The following is a 23,317-nucleotide window of genomic DNA, read 5'->3' as shown; positions in this document are numbered from 1 at the left end:
TTTGCATTACTGAGGGTTGTTGTGTTTTCTGCTAGGATGAAAGATCAAGACATTGGCGTCGAAAGGCAAAGGCAGTGTCGCAGGGGAAGGGGGTGGGGTTGGGGGACAGGCAGGCCTTAGGTCTGGGAAGCCGCTGCAAGGACTTCAGAGCTGTCTCTCCCCGAGTCACACTCCAGAAAGACACTTGTTCAGTAAATGATTGAACGTACGTTCTGATTAACAATGGTCAACACCAACAAGCCAAGCCTGGGCCATGATGACAGGCGGCCCCTAACCGAAAGACCCGCACAGAACCTCTTCCTCCATAGATTAGAAAAGCTCTCACCTGGCCACGGGACTCTGGAGCGGGAAAACATGGCTCAGGGAAGTCCAGGTTAACTCGCACCCGCCACCTTGTCTGTGGGAAAAGGGCTGTCCTCTCTGAGTAGGTCAGAGAAGCTCTAGAAGAAAGCCAGGGGGCCAGCAAGAACCTGAGCAATAGGTGCTCTGATATCAGCTGTCAAACCATCTCAGTGGATAAGAGGAAATATTCTAAACTGGTCCCAGTTCTCCAAGTGGATGGTGCTCAGAGGGACCTACAGGGAACCAGGACTGGCCCCCAACCTGTAAACTTGGGAACTGTTGTTAGGTCTCTGTGGTCTGACTTGTCATACAGGAAAGGGATGCTTGGCACCTGTAACTCTTCATCAGCCTCGGACTTGACTTAAAAATCTTGGTCTCTCCACGCTTTGGGTGGTCTGTGAATTATCACACCAGGGGTATACTCATTACCATTTTAAGAACCAACCGATTATACTTAACCTGCATCTTTTCGGTGACAGATCTTTTCAGGCTCCCTGGGCTGGCTTTTTAGGCCTGTCCCCACCCATCCACCAGGCAGGCAACTGTGTATGTGCGTCATTTCTGATCTACACCGGCATAGACCACGGGGAAGGTAAGGGCACGGCCTTTTCAACCAGGTCTGGGCACAGAGATTGGGTTGCAGGCTATTCAAGCCTTTTCACCCTACTTCTGAATGCTGCGTTGTTTTGAAAGGAGAGGCTTCTGTGGGCTGGGAGGGGACTTGGGTGGCCTCCCACTCACCACCAGGGCTGGCAGGCCACAGAAACCCGGGCTCCCTCACAGGCCAGTGGCCACACTTGACCCTGCCATACCCTCTGCAGACGAGCTGGAGAAGAGGGCGGCCTCACCCCACCTCGGAGCCCAGAGGGGAGATCTGCTTGACCTGGAAGTTGTGCAACCCCCCGCCCCCCTGCCACCGCCTCCACGGCACAATAACCACCCAACAAATGGTCCACAGTTAACAAGTCTCCAGACAACCGGCTCTCCTGAGCACCCCCGCAAGAGCCCAACAAGGGACCCGGGGCTGCTTTATTTGGCAGGCTGATCCGAAGAGGCCAGCACAACTAGCAAATGGCCCACCCCAAGCCCAGATGCGGGCAGCAGGCTCGCGTGTGCTGGGTGCTGGCGGCGCCGCGAGGTGCCTCTGTGCCCACGGGCTGGGACCCCAGCCTCTGTCCTTTAAAGCGGGGCTGCCTTCCCGACCTTTCCCATCTCCTTTCTGGGATCTCTGCACTAGCTAGGCAGAAGCAGCCAGCCGCTGAGCAGCTGTCCCCGCAAAGCAGGCAACTCCTTAACCCGCTTCCGTTCCTAAGGGAAAGCATCCTGAGTCGTCTTTGCCTTCAAACAAACAAAACCCACCTGACCACCAGAATAGGCTTTGCTCTTTCTTCTCCTCCCATCCCTACCTACCCGATTCCCAACAGCCTTACTGGTCCCCAGAGGACAGGGCAGGTCGCAGCCAGACCCCCCCCCCCCCGCCGGGTTCTGCCCCAAGGCTTCCCTCCAAAGGGGAGCAGCAGGACTAGGTAGTGTAGTGACTATCCTACTGAGAAGAAAACTACTGATGTTTTTTAAGTCCTTTTCAGAAGGAAAGCTTTTCCAATAAAATTTAAGATTTTTGTTAATATTTAAATTATAAGCCAAATGCTGGCAACCAGATATAGGTATGTTTGCTGTGGACAAGACTGTGAGGTCATACTTGCAAAGACAACTTTGGGACTAGTTTAAATAAACCAATACATTTTCTCAGAAATTTGTATAATTTCCTTCGGTTTACAATCCATGATATGGAAAGTTTAATAGAACGTTAAATAATTTACCTTCTACCCTAAAAGTAAGCTACAGAAAACGGAATCACTGTTAGGATCGAGTAATAACAAGGCTTTAACGGCTCAGTGGTTTTTCTTAAGAGTATATAAATATATAAATCTTGAAAAGGTAACACTGTTAGTTGAGCTGTAAAATCCATAAAAATAACAGTTCTGCCACAGTGCAGACAAGTTCGCTCAGTTTGCTCCCCCACCCCCACCAAGCAGCTTTCCGGTTAGAAGTGGAAGACCTAGAAAATCATACCCTATGTGAAATAATGAAGATAGTGAGAAACGGGGTGTGCAAAAAATAACCTTTAAAATTTCCATCTCCAACATCACAGATGCCCAGTAACAGGACTTTGAACTGGTTTAATGAACACTCAGGATCGTCTCGGCATCCTCCTGCCGTGCTGTCTGCAGGCTCCGATCCCAGGTCTGCTGCGGCAACAGGGAGAGTGGTCTTGTCTGAACTCGGAGGGGCAGGGGGCCGGGCGGGGGGGAGGGGGTCCCCTGGCTGGCCTGCTGGAGGGCACCCTGAAGGAGGCATGTCCGCGTGTGCAGTTGCCTGAACGCACTGGGGAAAAGCCCCGCTCTGGGCCGCACCGGTCCCCGAACAGGGCCTCCAGTCTGCCGCTCCGGCCTGGCCGTGGCCCCGGCGTGAGTGCGAGGCGCGCCACAGCTGACCGTGGGGCAGGAGGGGCGGTGCGGCTGGGCCAGCACGTCCGCAAACTCTGGCGCCCCGGTGAGCGGGTCCCGACTCCAGGTTTGCATCCAGAGCACCCGCCTTGGGCTGCCCCCCACCGCCCCCCCGGCTCCCGGCAGCAGGCAGGCGGTGTAGCCCGTGGCGGGCAGGGCGTCCGGGTCCTCCCCCTCCTCCCCCCAAGGTCCTGAGGTACTGCCGGCCATCCTCCAGGTGGCCCCTCACCCAGGGGCCCACGGCAGCCCGGGCCGCCCGCCGCGGCTGCGTCTGACGCGATCCCAAGTATCTTGCGGGCTGGGTGGTGTTCCCGGCCGCGGGCAGCGTGCCCTTGTGCTGTGTCCTCTTCCTCGAGCTGGCGGAGCCCCTCTCCAGGCGGGTCCTGTGCTGCCCGCCCTGGCTCTGCGGCCAGCGGCCAGCGACCCTCATCCCTTCCCGGCTGGGGTTGTGAAGCTCCAGGACGATGTAAACTCGGGGCTGCTTCCCTGGCCCAGCGAGGCTGCTGCGGCTCTCGGCAAGGTCAGCGGTTCCTCCGAGCCGCCCGTGCAGCGGGCCGAGGCAGCCTCTGTCCCCAAGAGGCTACTGCCACGGTCCTGGCCCCACGGACGAAAGGCTCCACCCCCAGAAGGCAGGACCAGATGTGTGTGCTTAATTAATTCGAGTCACAGTACGGGTTTCGCCTTCACCCAGAGCTGGGGCATGGAGGCCCCAAACAGTACTACAACTCATCAGTGGCTTGGTTTGTCTAGCAGTCACTGCTGGAACCCAGCTCCAGGCCTCAGGGCCAGGACGGCCGCCACGGCAGGCCGCGTCCCAGGAACCCAGCTCGCGGCGCTCCACGAGGCACGCGGCGCCTGCTGCTCTCCACGGGGCTGGCGAACGGCTAGAGGCGGTTGTCTCCGTTGACCCGAGTCCGACGTGGGGCCCTGGACGGAAGGAGAGCGCGTCCCTACTGGCAGTGGGGCCTCGCAGCCCAGTGGGACAGCCCAAGGCAAGGAAAGCCAGACAAGGTAAGTCCTCCCCAGGAGCAAGAGAAGGACACAGAAGGGGCCGCAAGCTCTCCTTCCCATCTCCCCGGTATGCCACCCACCCTCCATCCCCGCACCTCCGTTCCCGACTGTCAGACTGGTCTGCCAGATGCTCGTGGGAGATACGGAAGTCCTCAAACGGCTGCTGGTAGCGGGCTTCGAAGGAACCTTCCCGGGCCCGGCCGTGAAAGAGCTGGCCCGAGGCATCGGAGCCCCGCTCCCGCAGAGACATACCGAAGGGACTGAGGTCCCCGTTCTCCTGCTTCAACAAGGGCAGGGTGCGTGGGGTCAGTGCCTCCCCCCGGGGGCCTTGTGAGGCTGCAGCCCGCCGGCACCCCGCCCGCGCTGCAGTTACCTTGGCAGGGAAAACATCGATCTTGACGAGCAGGGAGGCCAGCTCCAGGTCCTCGCTGTAGTTGTTCTTCAAAGGCACGGCTCTGTATCCTAGGAGGAGGAAGGCCGGGCCCTCAGCCTGGGAGGGAGCCGAGCAGGGGGCCCGCCCCCCGCGGCCCCCACACCCCTAGGTAGGCCCCAGGCGCTGTCTCTACGAAGGCTCCTCACCTGTCTTCAGGCCTTTCACTGGGAAGGTAGCCTGAGCCAGGAAGTTCTGGTCACTGAACATGTCTTCCTCATACACCACAAAGCGCAGAAAGGCGAATTCCGGGTTGCTGATCTGGAAGTGGAAGGGCTTGGCAGGCCACACAGGGTTCAGTCCATTGTCCACTGCGGAAGTCAGGGCAAAAGGCCTCAGGCCACCGCCTCGAGGACAAGAGTCGCTGGTGTGGAGTATGGGCGGGCCGTGGGGCCTGGCGAGCGGGGAGGGCAGACCTACCCACAAACTCTGTCTTCTGCTTGACGCTGTCGTACTCTGCTCCAGCCACCTCAATCTCCACAAAAGGACACACGATGCCTCGGCCGTTCTTTGGCAGGTGCCGGGCCCCCAGCACCTGGAAGGCAGGCCAAGATGGGCCGGGGACGGTCCCTTCGGTGCCTTCCCAGGCCTCACTGTGCAGTGTAGGCAGTGCGCCCTCTGCTGGGCCCCAAGGAGGCGGCCCACTAAATGGCTCCCCGCATCAGGGCCCTGGGAGCGGTGGCGCTGGAAATCTCCGCTTTAGCCGCCACTTTCACGGGAGTTTTTGCATCTACCTCATTAAATCCCTGTCTGTTCTAACATGGACTTTTTTTTTCCCAAAGATTTTTTATTTATTTATTTGAGAGAGAGAAAGAAAGCACGAGAGGGGGGAAGGTCAGAGGGAGAAGCAGACTCCCCGCCGAGCAGGGAGCCCGACACGGGACTCGATCCCGGGACTCCAGGATCATGACCTGAGCCGAAGGCAGTCGCTTAACCGACTGAGCCCCCCAGGCGCCCCTAACATGGACATCATTTACGTGACATCCCCCCAAGGAAAGGAGGAACTCTCCTCTCGGGGGAGAAGCACGTGCTCACCCTATGCTCTCCTCAGCCCCACCCGGCCCGAAGCTCCCAGCACGGGCTGCCCCCCACCCCCCCTAGTGGCTCAGGGCCGGTTCTCAAACAGAGCTGGGGGGCAGCTGAGCCCTCAGTGGACAGCCTGACTCCAGTGATTTCGCAACCGAGCGGGCCTTTACCACTCTGGGCCCGGCCCCACAATGGAGGCCGGCAGCTGCCTTCCTGCCTGAGGACGGTCATGCCTTCCTCCAGCTCAGAAACAGTCCAGTGCGCCCCCCACCTGTCACACGGACACCCTATCCTTAACTCTGGAAAGGGGCCCCGGCAGAGCAACCGCCACCCACCCTGAAGCCCATAGGTGAGCAGCACGCACCTCAATGCAGATGGCACATGGCTCCAGACCCCGGAGGCTGCTCTTGTCAAAGGGATCGAAGGCCTCCTCCCGCATGGTGCTCGGCTGCAGCACGTAGCCGCAGTGGCCGCCGGCCATGAAGAGGGCCTGGTTCATCTGCATAGGCTTGTCTGGAAGAGCCGGTTCCGGTGGGCTCCAGCCCCACAGCCCAGCAGAGCCCCCTCCCCGCCCCCCAGGGCAGCTCCTCACCTGGGGTCTGGAAGTTGAGGGCCACGAGCTGACTGCCGCAGATCCACATGGGCAAGGGGTCGTAGTTGGAGGAGTCCAGCCGCTGGCCCTTGGGGTAGATGCGGGAGAGCTGCAGCCGGTTGTATTGGAGGAACTTCCTGCCTTTGGCCTTGTTCACGTATTTCTCCGCCTTCGTCTCCGGAAAGGACGACATGTCCCGGTAGCAGGCACGTTCCGTGCCAATCTCTGGGCCAAACGGAGAATGCTTACCGAGCTGGCCCACCCAGGCGGCTCCGCCAACCCCCATATAAAGGGACGAAATGCTCCTCCGTCTTCCACCTGCCCGGGAGGGCACCCAAACCCACCCCGCCGGGGCCTCGGCCCTTACTCTCTTCGTCGAAGGGAACGGGCCGACAGTAGACAACCAGCTCGGAGAGCTCCAGGGCGATCTTCTTCCTGCGCTCCATCATCTTCCCCTCCGTGAGCTGGTGACACACACACAGCCTGTAGCCCCAGGGTGGAGCCCCCGCCCCACAGAAGGGCGCACCCACACCGCAGGGGCTCTCCGAGCCCTTCCCTGTTCCCTGCATCTTCCAGACCCCACCGGACAGTAAACCAGGGCCCTTCTGTCCTCAAGCCCCAGCCCAGAATCGTCCCTCCTCTTCTCTGCCCTGAAGGGCACACTTGCCCTCCAAGACTCTCAGAGGGTGGGATCCTCACCACCACCCAAGTCTTAATGACAGCTCAGGGTCTGGGGCTGGCTGCGCTCTCCAGTGATGCTTCGTGACCATCGGGTACGCCGCCTCCCTTAGGCAAAAAGGCAGCCTCCTCTGACTTCAGTAGGAACGCAGGCCTCTGGCTCGGTCTCTGGTGCCCCAGTGACTCTACCCCACCTCCCAGGCCTAAGAACCTCATCACCTCAGCTCCCCCCACCCCAGTGCAGCCACCTACCCACCACGGCCACTAGCAAGTGCGCCCCATCCTGTCCTCATCCCCCCAGAGGCCCGCTTTCTTCCATCAGGGGCTCCTACACTCATATTCTCACTCCCTCTTTCAGCCCAGACCCCAGAATCCATCCCCTCAACCAGCGGGTCTGCCAGTAAAATCCTCAGCACCTTCCATTCTCTGTGGGACTTGTGAATGCCCGTTCTCCAAAGCAGCCAGACCTGTAGCCTTCGAGCCTTCTAGCCCACACCAACCACGGAGGCAACAGCCATCCCACAGAATTCCCTTAACCCTTACAAATACTTTCCGCTGCCCCAGGCTCAAGTGGAAGAGGCCTCCCTCCTCCCCGCTGGCTCCTCCAGCAGTCAGCATGAAAGCCTGCCAGGGCTCCGGCCCCGCGGAGGTGCTCTGCCTTTGCCACGCCACACTCCCCCCCCCCCCAACCCCGGCCACCACCCTGCCATGGTTCCTGGTAGTGGCACTAGGGCTGTTCGCTGCTGCCAAAGCCAGTGGGCACTTTCAGGTTCTTATCGTGCCTGTTGGTACCTCCACAGCCCTCAACACAGACCCCACCCCCGCCCCGGCTGCTTCTAGCTTCTCTGGCCTGCCCTTCCCGGCTCCTCCTGTCACCCACACCTTCAAAGCGAAGCCCTCCGCCCGCTCCACACCACCAGTCCCTCCTGCTTCCAGCCCAGGACTTCTCTGGCCTCTGTGCTTGTGTTTCCAAGTGCCCGCCAGGCAGACCCACAGAGCTGGCTCCCGGCTCCTGGGGGGGCCTGGTGCCACAGGCCTCGCCCCCAACAGGCTCACAGGCCGCCCTTGCGCCCCCCCACTCCCCTCACCCTGGCGTCTGCCGTCTGGGCCACCTCTCGGATCTTCTTCACCCAGTCCTGCAGCTCCTCCTGGGAGTCAGCAGCGACGTCCAGGGACCAGTGTGCCACCGAAGCCATGCTGATGGAGAAGACGAAGAGCCGGCTGTTCTTGCCCTCGGGACGGATGGCTGCGAGTGCGAGAGGACAGAGCTGGCAAGTCGTTTCTGCATCCCCCACACCACAGCCCAGGGACTGGCTCGGTGTCCCCTCACCACCTGTCCTCCCCACACATCACTGGGGGACAGGGCTGCTCAGCCTGGCCCATGTGACAGCAGAGGACGCGAGGGCTGCCGGGAAGAGGTGGGCCGGGGCTCCAAACCGGTCTGTCTCCCCTGGGTCCCCTGCCCCAGCCCCAGCCCGGGACCCCGCCTACGAGGACTGCGGAGGTCAGCGAGCCATCCGCGTCTCCCACAGTGCCTGGCTCCGGGTGAGCAGGCAGGGCTCAAAGCTGGAGGTGAACAAGGAGCCCAGGGTGTCCAGCGGGGGGATCCAAGCACTGGGAGAGCTCGGGGTGGGGGGCAGCCTCTGGCTTCTTCCCTCGGCACGTGCCGAGAGCCACCAAGGACAGCCTGACCCTAAGCAATGGTGGGCTGGAAAACGGGATGGGGGCTCACCGATCTGACAAGCCGGCACATCCAAGACCCCCCGGAGCAAGTCCCCCAGGGGGCTGTTCTCATCCAAGTGCTGTGGAAGGCAAAGCCCAAGGGCTCGTCAGCACGGCCGCTGTACACACGCGTGGGGGGAGGTCTGTGTGCGTGCGACGGACGCCCCGCACAAGCGCACACATGACAACACACACACGGGTGTGTGTGGACCGCAGGTGCTGGAGGCTGCGTCACTGTGCGTGACTGGCATGTCCCACCGCTGTGGCTCTGCGCTCACCTCCCTCTCAGGCTCCAGGGCTGCAGGGCTGACCATCTCCTCCACGTAGTTGGACGGGAACCACAGCTGCTTCTTCCCCCCATAGTCCCCCCGCCACCTGTGGAAGCCACATGGTGCTTGCCCCGGCAACCACCCCAAACTCCCACAGGAGGGGAGCCCTTGTCAAGGCCCCACACGGAAGCCAGGCTGCGGCCAGCACCGCCGGTGCCCGTGTGGGGCCCCCACCTCCCGGCCTGCCACCCCCCCCACGGGCTCTGGCTCCGGGGACCAGGCTTACCAGCCGCCGTCTTGCTTCTCCACATTCTGGATGATGGCGCTCTTCGTGAACGTCAGCTCGTCCTCCCTCTGCGCCTTGTAGTCAAAGAGGGCTTTGACCGCACACTGCAAGGGGGAGAGCGCCGGTTAGAGTAGGCAGCCCCTCCTCACCTCTCCTGACCCGCGGCAACCTGCCCAGCTCCAGTCCTCACCACGGGCCCTACAGGAAACTCCAGGACAGATGCGACTGAGGACAGGCCCAGGGCCTCTGCCATGGAGACTCCTGGAGGCCAGGCCTACCAGGCCCCCCCAGCCTGGGAGAAAAGAACCTTCCCAGGCTCCCTGGCTGCTGAGGGAGAGGGCACAACTCCTTTACCCCCTAGAGAAAGAGGCCAAAAGAGGAAGATCCTCTCTGACAGATCTTCACAAGGTAAGGGACTCAGTAGCAAAAGTACAAAATTTTCTGGCCAGTGTGGCCTGCCCCTGCCCTGCTGCCACCCAGGGAGGAAACGGGGAGTTACCCTGGGGAGCAATCTGGAAGGGTCAGTGCGGACCCCCCAGGGGCAAGGTCTGGGAGGGGGTCGGCCCAGGGAGAGCTGTGGTCGTACACAAACCACACATCTCTCACAACCTCTCGGGCCTCGGAAAACCACAAGCACCACTTCTCCACAACAACCACAGATGGGCCCCTGAGCAGAGCAATGTAAGCCCTGAGCAGCTGGGGACCCCCCCACCCCCCACTGCTTCCTGTGCCCAGAGGCCTGACGCTGTACCTTGAAAGTAGGCATAGGATTTGCCTCCACGTAGAAGCCAGGGTTGCGTCCCTCATACAGGGCTCCATAGTCAGGCTCCTAGAAACAGGATGGAACGGGATACGTTAACACCCAGACGACAGTGGCTACCGGCTTCCCTGGGCCCCTCGATCAGTGTGGCAGGCCCATGTGTCCTGCCTCACCAGGCCATGTCCTCCCCTTCCCAGACATCGGGTCCACCAGCATCTCAGACCTCAGTGGGCACGGCCTGGCCCTCCCCTCTCTCCACATTCTTACCCTGGACACCCACCCCATCATTTTGAAAGTTCTCTGTTCCTGAAGGCCCACACTGCTGCTGAGCTGTCTGCAGTGGAGTCCCGCAGGGGCCATGCACTCAACTTTCTAGCCCAGTGGCTCCCTCCCTCCCCCTGGGCGCCCCTGCCCCACACACGCCAATCCACCAGCCCAGTCCCGGGCCCCCGTGTGTGAGGTCCTTTCCCTGGACATCCGTGCCCGCCGATGACAAGTCTCAAGTGGACCTCCCGTCCTAGATAGATGCCTTCCTTTTGTCCAAGGCCACAGTTCCAGTCCCGAGCCCTTTCCATAGGCTTCTAACTTCACTTGTCTTACCCCTGTGCCTCCTCCCACCACAGCCACACTTCTGTAGCCAACTCTCTTCTCTGCCCCGGTGACAGTCTAGTCCACGCCCAGCCAGGTAAGCCTCTGGCCTTGGGCCTACCGCTCCCTGTGTGAGCTCCAGGACCTCCTCACCCCTCAGCCCAGCTCACAGCCCCTAACCTCTTCACCTAACACATGCCCATCCTTATAGACACACCCTCGTAGATGACATTCCCTCCAGGACACTGTCCTGGCACCTACGCCATGGCCCCCAGCTGGGCAGTGACCCGTCCAGGAGCTCCTACAATGTCCCTGGCTTCTGTGTCTCACACAGACAGACTGTCCCACGACTGCCCAGCAGCTAGCCCAGGGTCACTGCCTGCCACGCCCCTCAACCCCTGGGCCCTCACAGCGGTGCCAATCTTCTCCAGCGCCTCCTCGTTGATGGGATAGCGCAGCTTCATTTTGCGGTACAGCGGATGCTTCTCATAGTAGCTGATGAGGTCCACGAGGCTGTCAAACTCCGAGTTGCCCAGCATCACCGTCTGGCCCTCCTGCTGGACACGGCAATGCTTGATCTTGCCCTCGGCCCTTAACAGAAGAGTCACACGGGGTCAGGGCAGCCCAGACCCAGGAGCAGTCCCACACCACCTAGAGCACCCCGAGGCCACACCCCTCACCGGAAGGAGATGGCGTAGGAGTTGGGCTCATTCCGTTTTCTCACCAGGAAGGCCCCGTCCCGGGGAACACGCATCAGCATGTGCTCGGCCTGAGCTCTGGTCAGGCTAGCGTGGTACCACCTGAGGACAGACCGGAGTCAAGCCCTGGCCTTCCCCACTCAGGGCACGCCCCCCCGCCCGGCCCCTGGCCCCTCCCTCACTCTTTGCTCTCGTGGGCATTGGTCTGCGGGACAGGCTCTGAGAGGCGCATCTCAAATTCGTTGCAGCGCAGGGGCACCTGCTGGTAGTGCGTGATGAGGTCATAGAGCGAGTCAAAGACCAAGTTGTCTGTCAAGAAGAACTTGGGGGCCCCAGCGTCCTGCCGGGAGTGGATCCGGCAGTGCTGGACTTTCCCATTCCTCCTGCGGGCAGATGGGGAGGCGGTGAGAAGCAGGCGTGGCCCAGACCGCTGCTCTCCAGCCCAAGCGAGGCGCCTGAGGAGCTCGGGTGCCGGGCAGACCCGCAGGAGGACTTCAAAGCACCCAGAAAGGTTCGCGTGTGTGCGGGCGGGAGAAGATCGTGCTCTGTGTGAGAGCCTGTAACCGAGACCAACTACAGACTGCGGTGGTCTCGGCGTGGCGGGGGGCACGTCGGAGTGCAGCACAGGCACTGGGAGCGGGTTACCAGAAAGAGAGCGTGTAGTCGCCCACGAAGGTCTCGCTCTCCCGCACGAGGAAGGAGCCGTCAGGGGCCCCGGTCTCGATGCAATACTCGGTGAGCAGGCGCTCGGCGATGTGCCGTCCATCCCGTCCGGCCCCGAGCTTCCCATGGAACCACTTCTCACTGGAGTGCAGCTCCGTGCTGCCGCTGGCCTGTGGGGGGGAAGGCAACAGCAAAAACGCTCGGTGACTCTGACCCCAGCCCGACCCCCAGCCCTGGGTGGGCCCCTCACCTCCTTGGGCTCCTCCTCATCCTCATTGCCCTGGTCACTGCTGGTCTCTTCAGAGTAGTAGATCTTGGTGCTGGTCAGAACGAAGTAGTGGGGGTACCACTCCTGGGAGAGACCGAAGTGGGGCCCATGAATGGAGGCCTCCTCCCACCGGGCCCCCCATGCTCAGCCTGGCCCGGCCCTCACGTGGTTCACGGGGTCTTCCAGGTAGAGGATGCCATTCTTGATGGAGTTGCTGATATCATTCTCAGAGTACATCACTGATGTAGGCACCTCTTCGTAGGCACTGCCCTCTGCCAGCTTCTTGTGCTAGGGGGGCAGGCAGGACATGGCAGTGCCAGCTCAGTCCCAGAGCCCCCACCTCCTCACCCAGGCTGAGACCACCAGCTAGAGCCATGGCCTGGGAGAGGTGCTGGGAAGTGTGGAGCCCCGCACTGTTACCTTGATGAGGATCTTCCTCTTGAGCTGGTTGGGTGAGGGGAGCCCGTCCGCGGCAATGTCCACGGGCTTGGTAAGGAGTGTGTCCCCAAGCACCTTCTTGAAGTACTGTGCCATGTTTCTCTGCTGGGCAATGCTGCAGTGGTCCTCGATGGACAGGATGACAGGGTACCTGCAGGGTAAGGGACAGGTGCAGTGACAGAGACCTAACAATTCTGAGGGGTCAACACTCACTCAGTCCAAACAGCCCCTCAGAAAAGGTGTTAGGAACCAAGGACCTCAGGGCCCTGTCTAGAGGGGAGCTAGCCAGAGAAGATGCTAGCCCTGGCTTCTGAAAGGAAGTATTTTTTGAGGATGGGTAGAGCTTTAGTTTGTTCCACAGGCTAGCGAAGAACCCATGAAGAGGGGGGCCGAGGGTGCAGGAAACAGGGAGTAGCTTAGGAAGAATGGCTCAAGCAAGCAGCAAGAAAGGAGGGGAGGCCAAGAAGGACAAAGATAAAAAACAGGGGGAGTGGGGACGGGACATTGGAGGGGACCCTCTGTCACAGGAGAGAGCTGGAGCCAAGCTGACCCTTGCCCTCCTCCTCCCCCTCGGCCCCCCGCCGACTCACTCTGAGGCCACGAAGGCATGCTCCTTGATGGTGTGCAGAACGTCTGAGAACTTGATCTTGGTGGTAAGGGTGTGTCCATGGTAAATGACTGGCATCCCATCTGGGCCATCCCAGCAGTCCACTGGGGAGGAACATGACCACAGTCAAGAGGGTGGCCCCCCCACAACCTACTCCCCCAGCCCCGGCCCCCACGCACACTCAATGCAGCGACAGCCCATTCGCAGGCAGCGAGCGTAGGCTTCTAGGGAGGACTCGCTGGAGAATTGGTCCCCGGTCAGGTACCTGGACAGGGAAGGAGAGGCAGGGGTGGTTGGGTGACTGCCTCCCTCCTAAGGGTGGGCCGGGTGGGGCTGAGGGAGCCACTCACGTGTTGTGGGAGGAGGAGATCCAGTAGTGGGAGAGAGGGTTGTTCATGGTGTCCGGGCACACTGCATCCAGCTGCGAGTTCCACACACTGTTCTCTTTGGAGAACAGAAAGGTAACAAACTGTCCAGGAACAGGAAGGAAAGGCCAGAGTGAGCCACTGCCCCAGCCCACTGGCACGGCTGTGGTGGGAAGGAAGGACGCCCAGTGTCTATCACGGTGGGCAAGGTGGACAGTGGGGAGGAACGAGGTGGCAGCCCTAAGGAGAAGCTGGCTCCTGGGACCCAGGTAGGGTTCTGGTCAGCACCCCTCATTCTGATGGAGGGGTGTGAAAGGTAGGGCTTACCTCGTCCAGGAAGAAGTATGGTTCTTCAATTTCTCGCAAGGGGTCTTGAAGGAAGCTGAGCATGAACTCCTGCACCTGAAGCCGGTCAACAGCCCACAGCTCCTGGTGGGGGTGGGTTGGGGAGGTGCACATGAGAGGCCGCCAGTGACGAGCCCAGCCCCCCTCAGCCAGGCACCCTGGCCCAGTCCAACCCGGCCGTACCCCCTGGTACTCGAGGAGAAACTGTTGGAACTCAGGAAGGGACACACGACAGAGCTCCGGCCGCTCCCCTGCCCTGTGGGAAAGAAGGGGAGCGCCTGGCAGCCAGGTGGCTGGTACAGCCCACAGACAACGAGGGGCCCCCTGGAAGGCAGAGCCCAGCTCCCAGCCAGCACAGTTGCCCAAAAGGGTCCAGTATGGCTCACTCCCTCCCACGGCCTCCCACCTGTACCAGGAGTCACCAGGGGAGAACCCCACCGCCCCACTTCAAACCAAACCTCAGGGCACTGGCTTCTAAGAAGGGGAGGTCCATCTGCAGGAGACAGAAGCTGGTCAGAGCGAGAGCCCCTGGGAGGCCACATGGGAAAAGGGCTTTCAGGAAGAAAGGCTGGGGCAACAGAGAGGGGCAGGCCTCCAGAGGAGAAAAGCTGGAGAAATGGCACCCGAAAGCCCTCAAGCGGGACAGCGGGGCGGAGGCAAGCAGGGCCGGGGCTGGGGTGGGAGAGCAGGGGCAGGGGCCGTGGGAGGGCAGGTGGCTCATGCACCGTCTTCTGGGCGCTGTACATGAGGCTGCGGTACAGCTGAGCAAACTGCCCGTAGGTGATGTCACTGCTGCGCTGCTCCAGGTCCTACACGGCACAGGGCGGGACTCCGGTTAGGTCCGCGGCCAGCGGCTCCCGGGCTGCGCCCACTGCCTGCAGGTGGCCCAGGAGGTGCTTACCGTCAGACGCTCTCGGAGGAAGCGCATGTTGGGGACCCGGTAGTTGACCTGGGACAGCATGTTCTTCAGGTCCTTGGCTGATATACTGAGGAAACAGGGACATCCCCAGTGGCCTCACCCAACCTCTCTCATGACCTCTGACTTGTGGGCTGAGTCCACCTGGGGCTGGACAGGTAAACACTACCCTGGCGCCTAGAGTCCTGAGGTGAGGCTAAATCAGAACCCTTGGGGTGACCAAGGGAAGTCCCCTCCTTTCTCTAGGGCTCAGTTTCCTCATCTAAGCAAAGACAAAGGCCGTGATTCTAGTGAGAAAGGAGTGAACAGGCTCAGTGAAGTGGGCCAGGCATGGGGGAGGGGAGCCAGCCTATAGGTCTCAACACTCGAGCCTGTACCTCTCTCTGGCCCCCTAGCAATCCTATGGGCTGCTGGCTCACCCAGACACAGGAGGCACCCTTCCCCTGCTGAGCCTCCAGGCCTCACACACCTCACTCACATACTCCCCGGGGGGAGTTCGGCAGGGATTCCTGACCAGTGACCCTGGAATGCCGGGAGTGTGTGTCTCAGCACCCGGCACAGGGTGGGGGGTGAGGGGGTGGCCGGAGGGGGTCCTGCTCAGCAAAATACCACTGCCGGTGACTGGACACTCTCCTGGGGTCTGACAGGGAAGTGTCCCTGCCCTCCAGGGGTGCCCTGCCCAGGATGTGGGACTAGGGGACACTGCTGAGCCTGGCAAAAGACGGCAAAGATGGGGGAAAGGGAGGCCTTCTCTCCTGGAGGCTGGTGTCAGGGAGGGGGGGTGGCCGTCCTCCTCCTCCTTCCTAAGAGCCTGGCAGGCAGCACCAAAACTCCCTTGCAGGATTCAGTCCTGTACCGGGTGGTCCTGGCTGCTACTGGCACGTGCCAGCTGATCTGACCCCCAGGCGCCAGGAGGAAGGTGGTCAGGGTCCTTGCTTTGCAGGCTGGGAAACCTGCTGCATCAACAAACTCTCTCGACTCTCTGCCATCAGCATTACAAGCAAGCTACTACCCGTCCCACCAAAACACCTGTCTCGACCCTGCTGCCCTCTCCGGCGACCGCTCCCTTCTCTGCTCTCCCTCACAGCAGCACCTTGAAGGAGCCATCCATGCTCCCTTTCCTTCCCTGAGCCCCCCTCCCCACTCCTCAAGGTCACCAACAACCTCTGTGCTGTCAAGTCCAAGGGGCACCTGTCTTCAACGCACTTGACGAGGCCTGGCACAGCTGGCCACTCCCTCCTCCCCGAACTTCCAAAACTCCACCCTCCAGGTTTTTCTCTTACCTCACAAGCTGCTACTTCCCCTGGCTAGCTCCTCCTCACCTCCCTGATCCCCCCCAGTGTCCAAGTAGCCTGGGGTTAGCCGCCGGCCCTCTTCCCTTTCCTCGCTACACTTATCAGGTGATCTCCAGCCTCACGGCTTATGGAAGGAACATCTCTATGCTCCCGAGCTAGTATCTCCTACCCCAACTTCTCCCTTAAACTCATTCTACCCACCTGCCAATGCAATGTCTCCACCTGGACGTCTAAGGGCATCATAAAACTGAACATGGCCTGGGCGCCTGGGTGGCTCAGTTGGTTAAGCGACTGCCTTCGGCTCAGGTCATGATCCTGGAGTCCCGGGATCGAGTCCCGCATCGGGCTCCTTGCTCAGCGAGGAGTCTGCTTCTCCCTCTGACCCTCCCCACCTCATGCTTTCTCTCTCTCAAATAAATAAATAAAATCTTTAAAAAACAAAAAACAAAAAAAACTGAACATGGCCTAAATGTACCCCTAAACTCTCCCAAATATGTTTTTTCCATGGCTTTCCCCATCTTAGTCAATGGCAACTCCACCTTTCCAGATGCTTCAGCCAAAAAGCTTACTGTCACCCTGGACTCCTCTCTTTCTCTTGCACACCAAAATCAATGTTAGGAAATTCCACTGGACTCTTACCTTCAAGATACAGTAGAGTCCAAATCCGACCACTTGCTACCACCCTGCACCCTGAGCCAAACCCTCTCATCTTCCACCCAGAATGCTGAAGCAGCTCCCTGCCCAAGCTCGCTGGCTCTGCCCCGCCCTGGACTCTCCAGCAGGAGCCGGCGGTCCTGTGCAACTGAAGTCGGGTCACGGGATACTTCCTTTCAAAACCCTCCGTGGTTTTCTAGCTCTTTCACGGCAACAGTCAGAAGGCCTCACCATGAACTGATCTTTGTCCCCCATCTCTCCCTGGCCCCTCTGGCTGTCATATGGTGGGCCTCAAAGCTGTGCGCTTCCAGGCACCCCCTCACACACTAAGGCCACTCTCAGCCTCTCTGCAGGACACCCAGAGCCAGTCTGCACCAAGGCCCTCAGAGGGCTTTCTGCAGGAAGTTCCACTTGCCTGGCCCCCAGCCCTACTAGAGGCAGGCCCCTGGGTCCTCTGGTTCTCCAGGCAGCTGCTCGGGGCATGGCTACTGTTCTGGCTGCCCCAACCCACCGGCTGGACTAGAGCCACAGCCCAATACCTACCGATCCTCACGATTCCGATCCACTGAGTAGAACTGCTTCCGCAGCCACCTGGAGGGAGAGAAGCCTGAAGTGAGAACCACTTCACCAGCTGGATGAGGTCCGGGGAGGTCAGGAGGCAGTGCCTGGGCACACAAAGGCCTGTGTCCTTGCCAATGCTCCCTAGAATCTACTGCCCCTAACTCTAACCATGTCAGGGGTGGTTCTTACCTCTCAATCTGCAGAGGTGTGGCTGCCTGCAATGTGTCCTCCATCAGCCATGTTAAACCCTTGATCCACATGTTCACTTCATCCTCAGATGTAGCTGTGATCAAGGGGTAAAGAGCTGAGCTGAGGACACACACCTCCTGCTGAGCCAGGAGCCAGTGGATATTTGCCCCCAAACTACCCCCTATCTCCTCCAGCCCTGTGACTCCTACCTTGCAGGCTCAGGGTCTTTAGGCGGAATTCCATCCCATACAGGATGACAAAGCAGTGTGACTGGTCTGGTCGGAAAGCAGGGTCTTCTTGGTAGCGATCAAAATCCCGTGAGGTTTTCCCAGGGCGGATCTCCTTGATTTCGCGAATGTCAACTAGGAAGGTAAAGAGGCCAAGGTCAGGCTGGGGTCTCTGAGTCAGTGCCGAAATGAGGGCGGCCTGGTTTCCTCGTTCGCCCTTAGGGAGGTACCACAAAGAGAGACACCTCATCAAGGGGCAGAGCCAAGAGTACTGAGTCCTACTAGGTGATAAAAGAGAGCTACGCTGAGTCTGAGAACAGACCTCTGCCAGAAGCTGAGCTGTCTGGGGGAGCAGGGAGCCCCATTCTGTGTACATTCCCTTGCTGAGAATGTGGGCAGGTCACTATGACCTGGAAAAAAGCTAGATGGACTCTAGAGAGAGAACTGGGGAGGGCTGAAGGCTGTTCCGTGAGGACCATTTCCTGACACAAAGTACACAAACCAAATTGTAAAGTCCCAGGGTAGGGTGAGGCAGACCCAAGTATGTCTCAGAATCCACTGGAGGAATGAGGGGTCAGGCCCGGAGAACTGACGCACCCTGAATGGCCCACCACCCCAAAGACATCCCCAAGCAAGTCTCAGCAAGAGGCCTGGTCTCCCAAGGCAGCGGCTCTCCAAAGGAATGTCTCCCCACTCTGGCTGTCAAAGGGCCTGCATGTGGCTCCCCTGGGCTCACAGAGCACAGACTGGGGAAGCACACAGCACTGAATGGCAGACGACCTGCCCCGGCCACTAACAAGGGAGATGACACTGAGTGACTCATTTAACTTCTCCCAGTCTCAGTTTTACCAAATATAAAGTCAAGGGCTTGACTGAATTTCTCTAGAAGGCAGGGTGGTAGAAAAAACATGCCTGGACTCTGGGACCAGACTGCCTGGACTAGAATCCCAGCTCTACCTCCCATCAGCCGTGTGACCTCAGCACAGTGACAACTGCTCTGATCTCACTCCTTCAGCTGTTAACGCAGCTAACCAGTAACGGTGAGGCCGCTGGAAAGACTGAAAGGTCTAAAAGCCGGAAGTGCCCAGCCCTGTCCATGGCACATGGGAGCTCATTCAAGGCAGGTTCCCTCCCTCTGCTCCCTCACCAAAGTACGCTAGCCGCACAGGTTCTGACCCCAGGCCAGGAGAGGGCCCCAGCACCACGCCGCACAGGGAAGGGCTAGCCCAGCCACACACCCACACGATCCCCCAGTGCGGGCTGGGATCCCGGACAGGGGCAGACTCTCCAAGTCAGATAAAGAGACAGATTTAGGGAGGAGCTGTTCAAACAGAAGAAGCCAGGCTGAGCGACCAGAGAGGACTCTCCCTGGGCCCCTTGTAATGCTCTCGACCCAGACTGGCCCGGGAGATCTGGAGCCAGGAGCAATGCCAGCACACTGCCCGGCTAGCGTCCATCGCAGAGCCTTCCCAGTCCAAACTGTACACCGTCCTGGCCAGAACGTCCCAAAGGGCCCAAATCCCCAGGCTCTCTTCCTCCCCCTTCCAGCCACAGCTGTGCCCCATCTGTCCCACCTCAAACAGAGGCACTGCCTAGCCCCAACCCCAGCTCCCCGCCACAGCATTACTGGTTCTAACTGGAGCCCACTCTCCCTGCTCCCTTGCCTTCATCACACCCTCAGGATCGGTCCTCCCACCAACAAAGCCCTGCCTTCCCTGCCAGCAGCCCTGCCCCCACCCATCCTCTTTACCAATGAGCTACCCTTCTTAAGTCTTCAGAATCCTTATAACACTGTTCTGATCCCTCCTGTGGTTGCTCACTAAGGAGAACATGCTCCTTCTAGGGCCTTCAAGGCCCTTCCTGGTGAGGCTCAGTGATCTCCATTCCCAGCTTCTTCCCTCCCATCTTCTCTGGTCCGTCTAAACTAAGCTGGGCCAAGGGCAAGAACAGCCAGTGCTTCCTGTCCCCCCATTTCATCCCGGTCCCTAGGGTGGACTATCTCCCAGGCTCCATTCTCTCCCACCAAAGACCCAACTCAGAAGCGCCCTCTTGCAGTAATCATGCCCTTGCCTCCTCATGACACTACGTGTGTGAACATGAGTCCTCCCCCCGCAGACAGGGCCCATATGCAGTAGTGGCTGAAGGACTGGATGAGCAAATGAAGAGAGCAGGCACACAGGTGGGGGGAGGGGCCACAAAATGGGAGTGGAGTTTTAAGAATAAGTTACACTCAGGTAGAAACAGGGAGGGTGGGGGGAACTGAGTCACAGAAACCTGGCCTGAGAAGACAGTTTCCAAGGATAGAAGGAGGAGCTGAACAGGGGAAATGCCCAGACCAGAAACTGCAGAATAACCACAAACCTTGCCCTTTGAAACAGAAACCAGTGCGCTCTTCCGGTGCAGAGCTGCTGTCACCCCCTCCCACACCTCTCACACAGGCACACAACCTCACCAACACAAATGCATCTAGGCCAGGGTCTGCGTGCTCCACAGCCTGGGCCCTTCCTCTCAGCTGCCCGCCCGTCATTAGAAGTAGCCCGTGCCGTGGCCGCTGCTTGGCAGGCAGCTAGAGGGTCAGTTCAAAGCCTGAGGCCGGACAGGTGCAGCCCCGCGCCTGCCCTACCCCCCCCCCCCCCCCCCCCCCCCCCAGCCACCGGCAGGCCCCAGGAGAACCTCTGGCCTGCCCTGTGCCGCTGGGCGCATTTCCCATGGAGATCAGGCTGGAGGCTGACTGGGCTCCTGCCCAACCAGGAACCACAGAGGCACAGAGCGGCTCCAGGCCAGATGCCCAAGCTTCCCAAGCTCCTGCTTGGCCACACCTGGTCCCTTGCACCTTCCCCCTCATAAGGAAGGGTCAGCCTGGGCCTGATGCCCTCCAAGTGCAACAAGCCAAGCAGGCTGAAAGGACATGACGCCAGGGTGAGACTCTCTACTATTTCCTGTGCCACCTCCCAACCCCACTTCCCATCCCCCTGCCTCCCAGACAAACACAGAAGGGTCCCCTTTCCTGAGAGAGCCAGGGCTGGTCCCCCAGGGACTGCCATCAGGGGAGGAGACTCCCTGGGACAGGCATGGCCTCTGCCCTAGTTGGGGGGAGGGGGAGGCCAAGCCACCCGAGCTGTATGGGTCAGAACTGCAGTGGGACAGGAAGGGCAGGGACAGAGACCCTCCCAGGACCTGGGAGCTTCGGGAGGAGAGAACTGCTTAGAAGAGCAGAAGAGTAGCACCCTGTTCCCAGAGACCCATGACCCAGCACTCATCCCCCGCTCAGAACCATGGGAAGACAACGTTCAAGGAACACTGGGGAAAAGAAAAGTCAGGGTACTGAGAGGTCCTTGCTAGGCTGGAGACAGGGAAGTGAGACAGGGCAACTCTCTAAGGGACAAGGGCAGGATCCCACAACCAGGGGGCCAGGCTAGAATCCTGTGTAGCAGAAGAGTGTAGGGCTTCACCAATGACAAAGGGCCATCTTCAAGCTCACTCCAACCTGAGAGCACCTGGGGTTCCACCAGCACCACCCGGCCAGCTCAGCCTGTCCAGAGGCATGGTGTGTTCATTCCTCCAAGGACCGGGTCCCCAAGGCCCATGCTTCAGGAATGGCAGGAGTATCACCACACCAAGCATGGCCGTGGGAGACAGTGACAAGATAAGCTGCCTGGGCATTTAATCACCCACACACTCTCATGAAGATACAGAGACCAGCCCTCCTCAAGAGGCTTTGGGGTAATGAGGGATTACCCATGCTGGGCCAGGGACTGGCATCACAGGCCAGCTGTGAGGGCTGAGGACCTTCTGATAGCCAGACTGCCTGGTGCTCTGGGCAGAAGCCTGGGGGTTCTGGTGGCAACCTGCCCCCTCCCACTCCTTCAGGAAGCCTGCCCTGACCGTCCCCCTTCCTAAAGGCTGCCCACGCCTAGCAGAGGAGAACCACGCAGGTCTTAAATCCTAGCTGGCAGCCCTAGGCAGGCCCTCACTCTTTTGGCCTCCGTTTCTCCATTAGTAAACTGGGAATTCCCCTTACCTCACAGGGTTGCAATAAGGACCCTGTCAGGAACCAGTGATGTCTGAAGGAGCCTGACCCCTGGCCTGTGTGCCTAGTGCATCAACTCGAGGCCCAGAGAAGCCAGCAGCAGGGGAGACAACTGCAGCCACCTGCCAGGGCTTTGCTGGGGTTGGGCCCAAACCTAGGAAAGGCAAAGCTAGGCCGTAACTGCCTAAGGAGAGAATCCAAGCAGCCATTTCCCTAGCTCAAAAAGGGGTCTCGCAGGGATGGGGCACCATGAAGGAGTGGGGCTCCTGGGGCCAGAGTTCAGATCAGTGCATGCAGATGTGCTCTAAGCCAGAGGCCGCTTCCTGAGCCTGCAGCACCGGGCCAGCTGCAGCCACAGCACCCCACTTCACACTCAGAAGTCCGAGGCATGTGCACCCCACCACCTCACATAGGGTGGGGTATGAGAACGGGAGACTAACAGACTGAAATCACAAAGATCAATTTTCAAATCCTGTTTCCAAGCATATAGCTGGGCCTCTCTGGCAGGTCATGGATAAAGTGAAGGTTTTCGTTAGGGGTGGGACGGCCATTAACTGTTCACAGGTCAACAGATGACTACATAAAGATATTCCCATGGGAGAGTCAAGCCTGGCCTGCCTTGACCACCCCCAACCTTGGACTGGTTTCTGTTTTGATTTTTATGCAGAAGAAAACATGCCCATTGCCTGGTGGCAGGGGCTGGCTCTAAGCACTGAGGCAGAATGCCACAAGACTGAATGTGCAAAACCAAAGCTTGCCTGGCCAGGCAAGGAAACCCTCCCTTGTCTCCTCTCTTGGCCCAGGGACAGGCTCCTTGCTGGAGACCATGGAGACTAGAGATCAGCAGTTACTCAAAGCAGAGTGCTCGGGTCAGTCAGGCCTGGAGAGCAAATGACTTCGGGACGTACCAGTAGTGGTGGTCGCTTTCCCTTTAAGAGCCTCAGTGTCCTCATCTGAGCCACACAACTGATCCCAAGCACTTTGGGAGGTGGGCAGCTAGACAGCAACAAAGAAAGAGTGCTGTCGTCGTTCTCAGGGCCAGATCAGAATTTGCCTTTGCAGCAGAGTAGGTCCCCAAGCCTGGGACAGCACCTACTCCACTGGGTGAGGAAAGGGTGCCATGAAAGGGACAAGTTCAATGGCAGGAAGCCAGTTTGGAGTCTTGGAAGGGACTGAAGACAATGACCCTAGAAGACCTGTCTATGCTAGGTCCTTCTGATAGGGCTGCTTCTGGTCTTAGAATCCTGCTCCCAACCCTCCCAGACATCAGGCCGAGCATCAAGTGCCCTACCAGTCATACCCCTGCCTAGTGCATCAGGACAGCCACAGCAGAGAGGCAGCATCCCCGGAGACCAGGCGGCATCCCCAGGGAAGAGAAAGGGGGTAGCAAGGGCGGGGCACCAAGCCTTTTCCAGGGTATCTTAGTGAGTATGGCTTTGCTTCACTGTGAGCACAGCAGGCTCTGGAAGGGGTAGAAGGGAGCCCAGCATCAAATCCAAATTCTAAATTAGATTCAAGCTTCTTGGTCAGGAACCAGTGTCCTAGCATCCCCTGCCGCCAGTGAGGCCACTTCCAAACAAACCCTCCCCAGACAGAGGTCCTCCAAACCTCCGGCCAATTACACCCATCAAGCAAGGAGGAGGTACCTAGAAGAGCCACGAACACCAAGCACTGGCAAGGCAGGTGGGAGGCACACCCCACCTCTGAGCCTCATGTCCCTCTTCTGCAAAAGAGGATCACCACTCCTGGCCCCTTCTTCACTGAGTGACTGAGAGGTCAAGAAGAGATACCAAAGCGATCTCACCAGAGAGACAGGAGGACATACTGAAAATTAACCTCCCCACAAATGA

The 23,317-nt window shown here is 59.5% G+C and overlaps 1 protein-coding gene across 2 annotated transcripts in view; it reads right to left on the bottom strand.

Annotated features, from left to right (window-relative positions):
• Nucleotides 1-2,101: 2,101 nt before the first annotated feature.
• The window catches only part of PLCG1 (phospholipase C gamma 1), a 35,637-nt gene continuing 14,421 nt past the window's right edge, over nt 2,102-23,317 (bottom strand). The window contains exons 2-32 of one of the 2 annotated variants that reach the window (XM_035006320.1): nt 17,420-17,572; nt 17,211-17,304; nt 17,004-17,051; nt 14,497-14,581; nt 14,321-14,404; nt 14,054-14,088; nt 13,779-13,851; nt 13,578-13,679; nt 13,236-13,354; nt 13,065-13,150; nt 12,869-12,989; nt 12,261-12,429; nt 12,006-12,128; nt 11,823-11,924; nt 11,555-11,742; nt 11,092-11,292; nt 10,892-11,011; nt 10,622-10,802; nt 9,615-9,692; nt 8,864-8,967; nt 8,587-8,683; nt 8,319-8,388; nt 7,675-7,832; nt 6,276-6,372; nt 5,909-6,133; nt 5,681-5,829; nt 4,711-4,825; nt 4,440-4,601; nt 4,234-4,322; nt 3,956-4,140; nt 2,102-3,776 (exon numbers count right to left, since the gene is read on the bottom strand). In XM_035006320.1, the coding sequence (XP_034862211.1) occupies nt 3,734-3,776; nt 3,956-4,140; nt 4,234-4,322; nt 4,440-4,601; nt 4,711-4,825; nt 5,681-5,829; nt 5,909-6,133; nt 6,276-6,372; nt 7,675-7,832; nt 8,319-8,388; nt 8,587-8,683; nt 8,864-8,967; nt 9,615-9,692; nt 10,622-10,802; nt 10,892-11,011; nt 11,092-11,292; nt 11,555-11,742; nt 11,823-11,924; nt 12,006-12,128; nt 12,261-12,429; nt 12,869-12,989; nt 13,065-13,150; nt 13,236-13,354; nt 13,578-13,679; nt 13,779-13,851; nt 14,054-14,088; nt 14,321-14,404; nt 14,497-14,581; nt 17,004-17,051; nt 17,211-17,304; nt 17,420-17,572 (3,656 nt within the window). In that variant the 3' untranslated portion in view covers nt 2,102-3,733. The remainder of the gene's footprint in view (nt 3,777-3,955; nt 4,141-4,233; nt 4,323-4,439; nt 4,602-4,710; nt 4,826-5,680; nt 5,830-5,908; nt 6,134-6,275; nt 6,373-7,674; nt 7,833-8,318; nt 8,389-8,586; nt 8,684-8,863; nt 8,968-9,614; nt 9,693-10,621; nt 10,803-10,891; nt 11,012-11,091; nt 11,293-11,554; nt 11,743-11,822; nt 11,925-12,005; nt 12,129-12,260; nt 12,430-12,868; nt 12,990-13,064; nt 13,151-13,235; nt 13,355-13,577; nt 13,680-13,778; nt 13,852-14,053; nt 14,089-14,320; nt 14,405-14,496; nt 14,582-17,003; nt 17,052-17,210; nt 17,305-17,419; nt 17,573-23,317) is intronic. The other variant, XM_035006321.1, reaches the window with a different exon arrangement.

The sequence above is a fragment of the Mirounga leonina genome, unplaced genomic scaffold (genome assembly GCF_011800145.1).
Source record: "Mirounga leonina isolate KUSES-001 unplaced genomic scaffold, KU_Mleo_1.0 Mir_150, whole genome shotgun sequence".
Taxonomy (NCBI): domain Eukaryota; kingdom Metazoa; phylum Chordata; class Mammalia; order Carnivora; family Phocidae; genus Mirounga; species Mirounga leonina.
The sequence above is the reverse complement of the archived record's forward strand: the minus strand, read 5'-3'. Positions and strand labels throughout refer to the sequence as shown.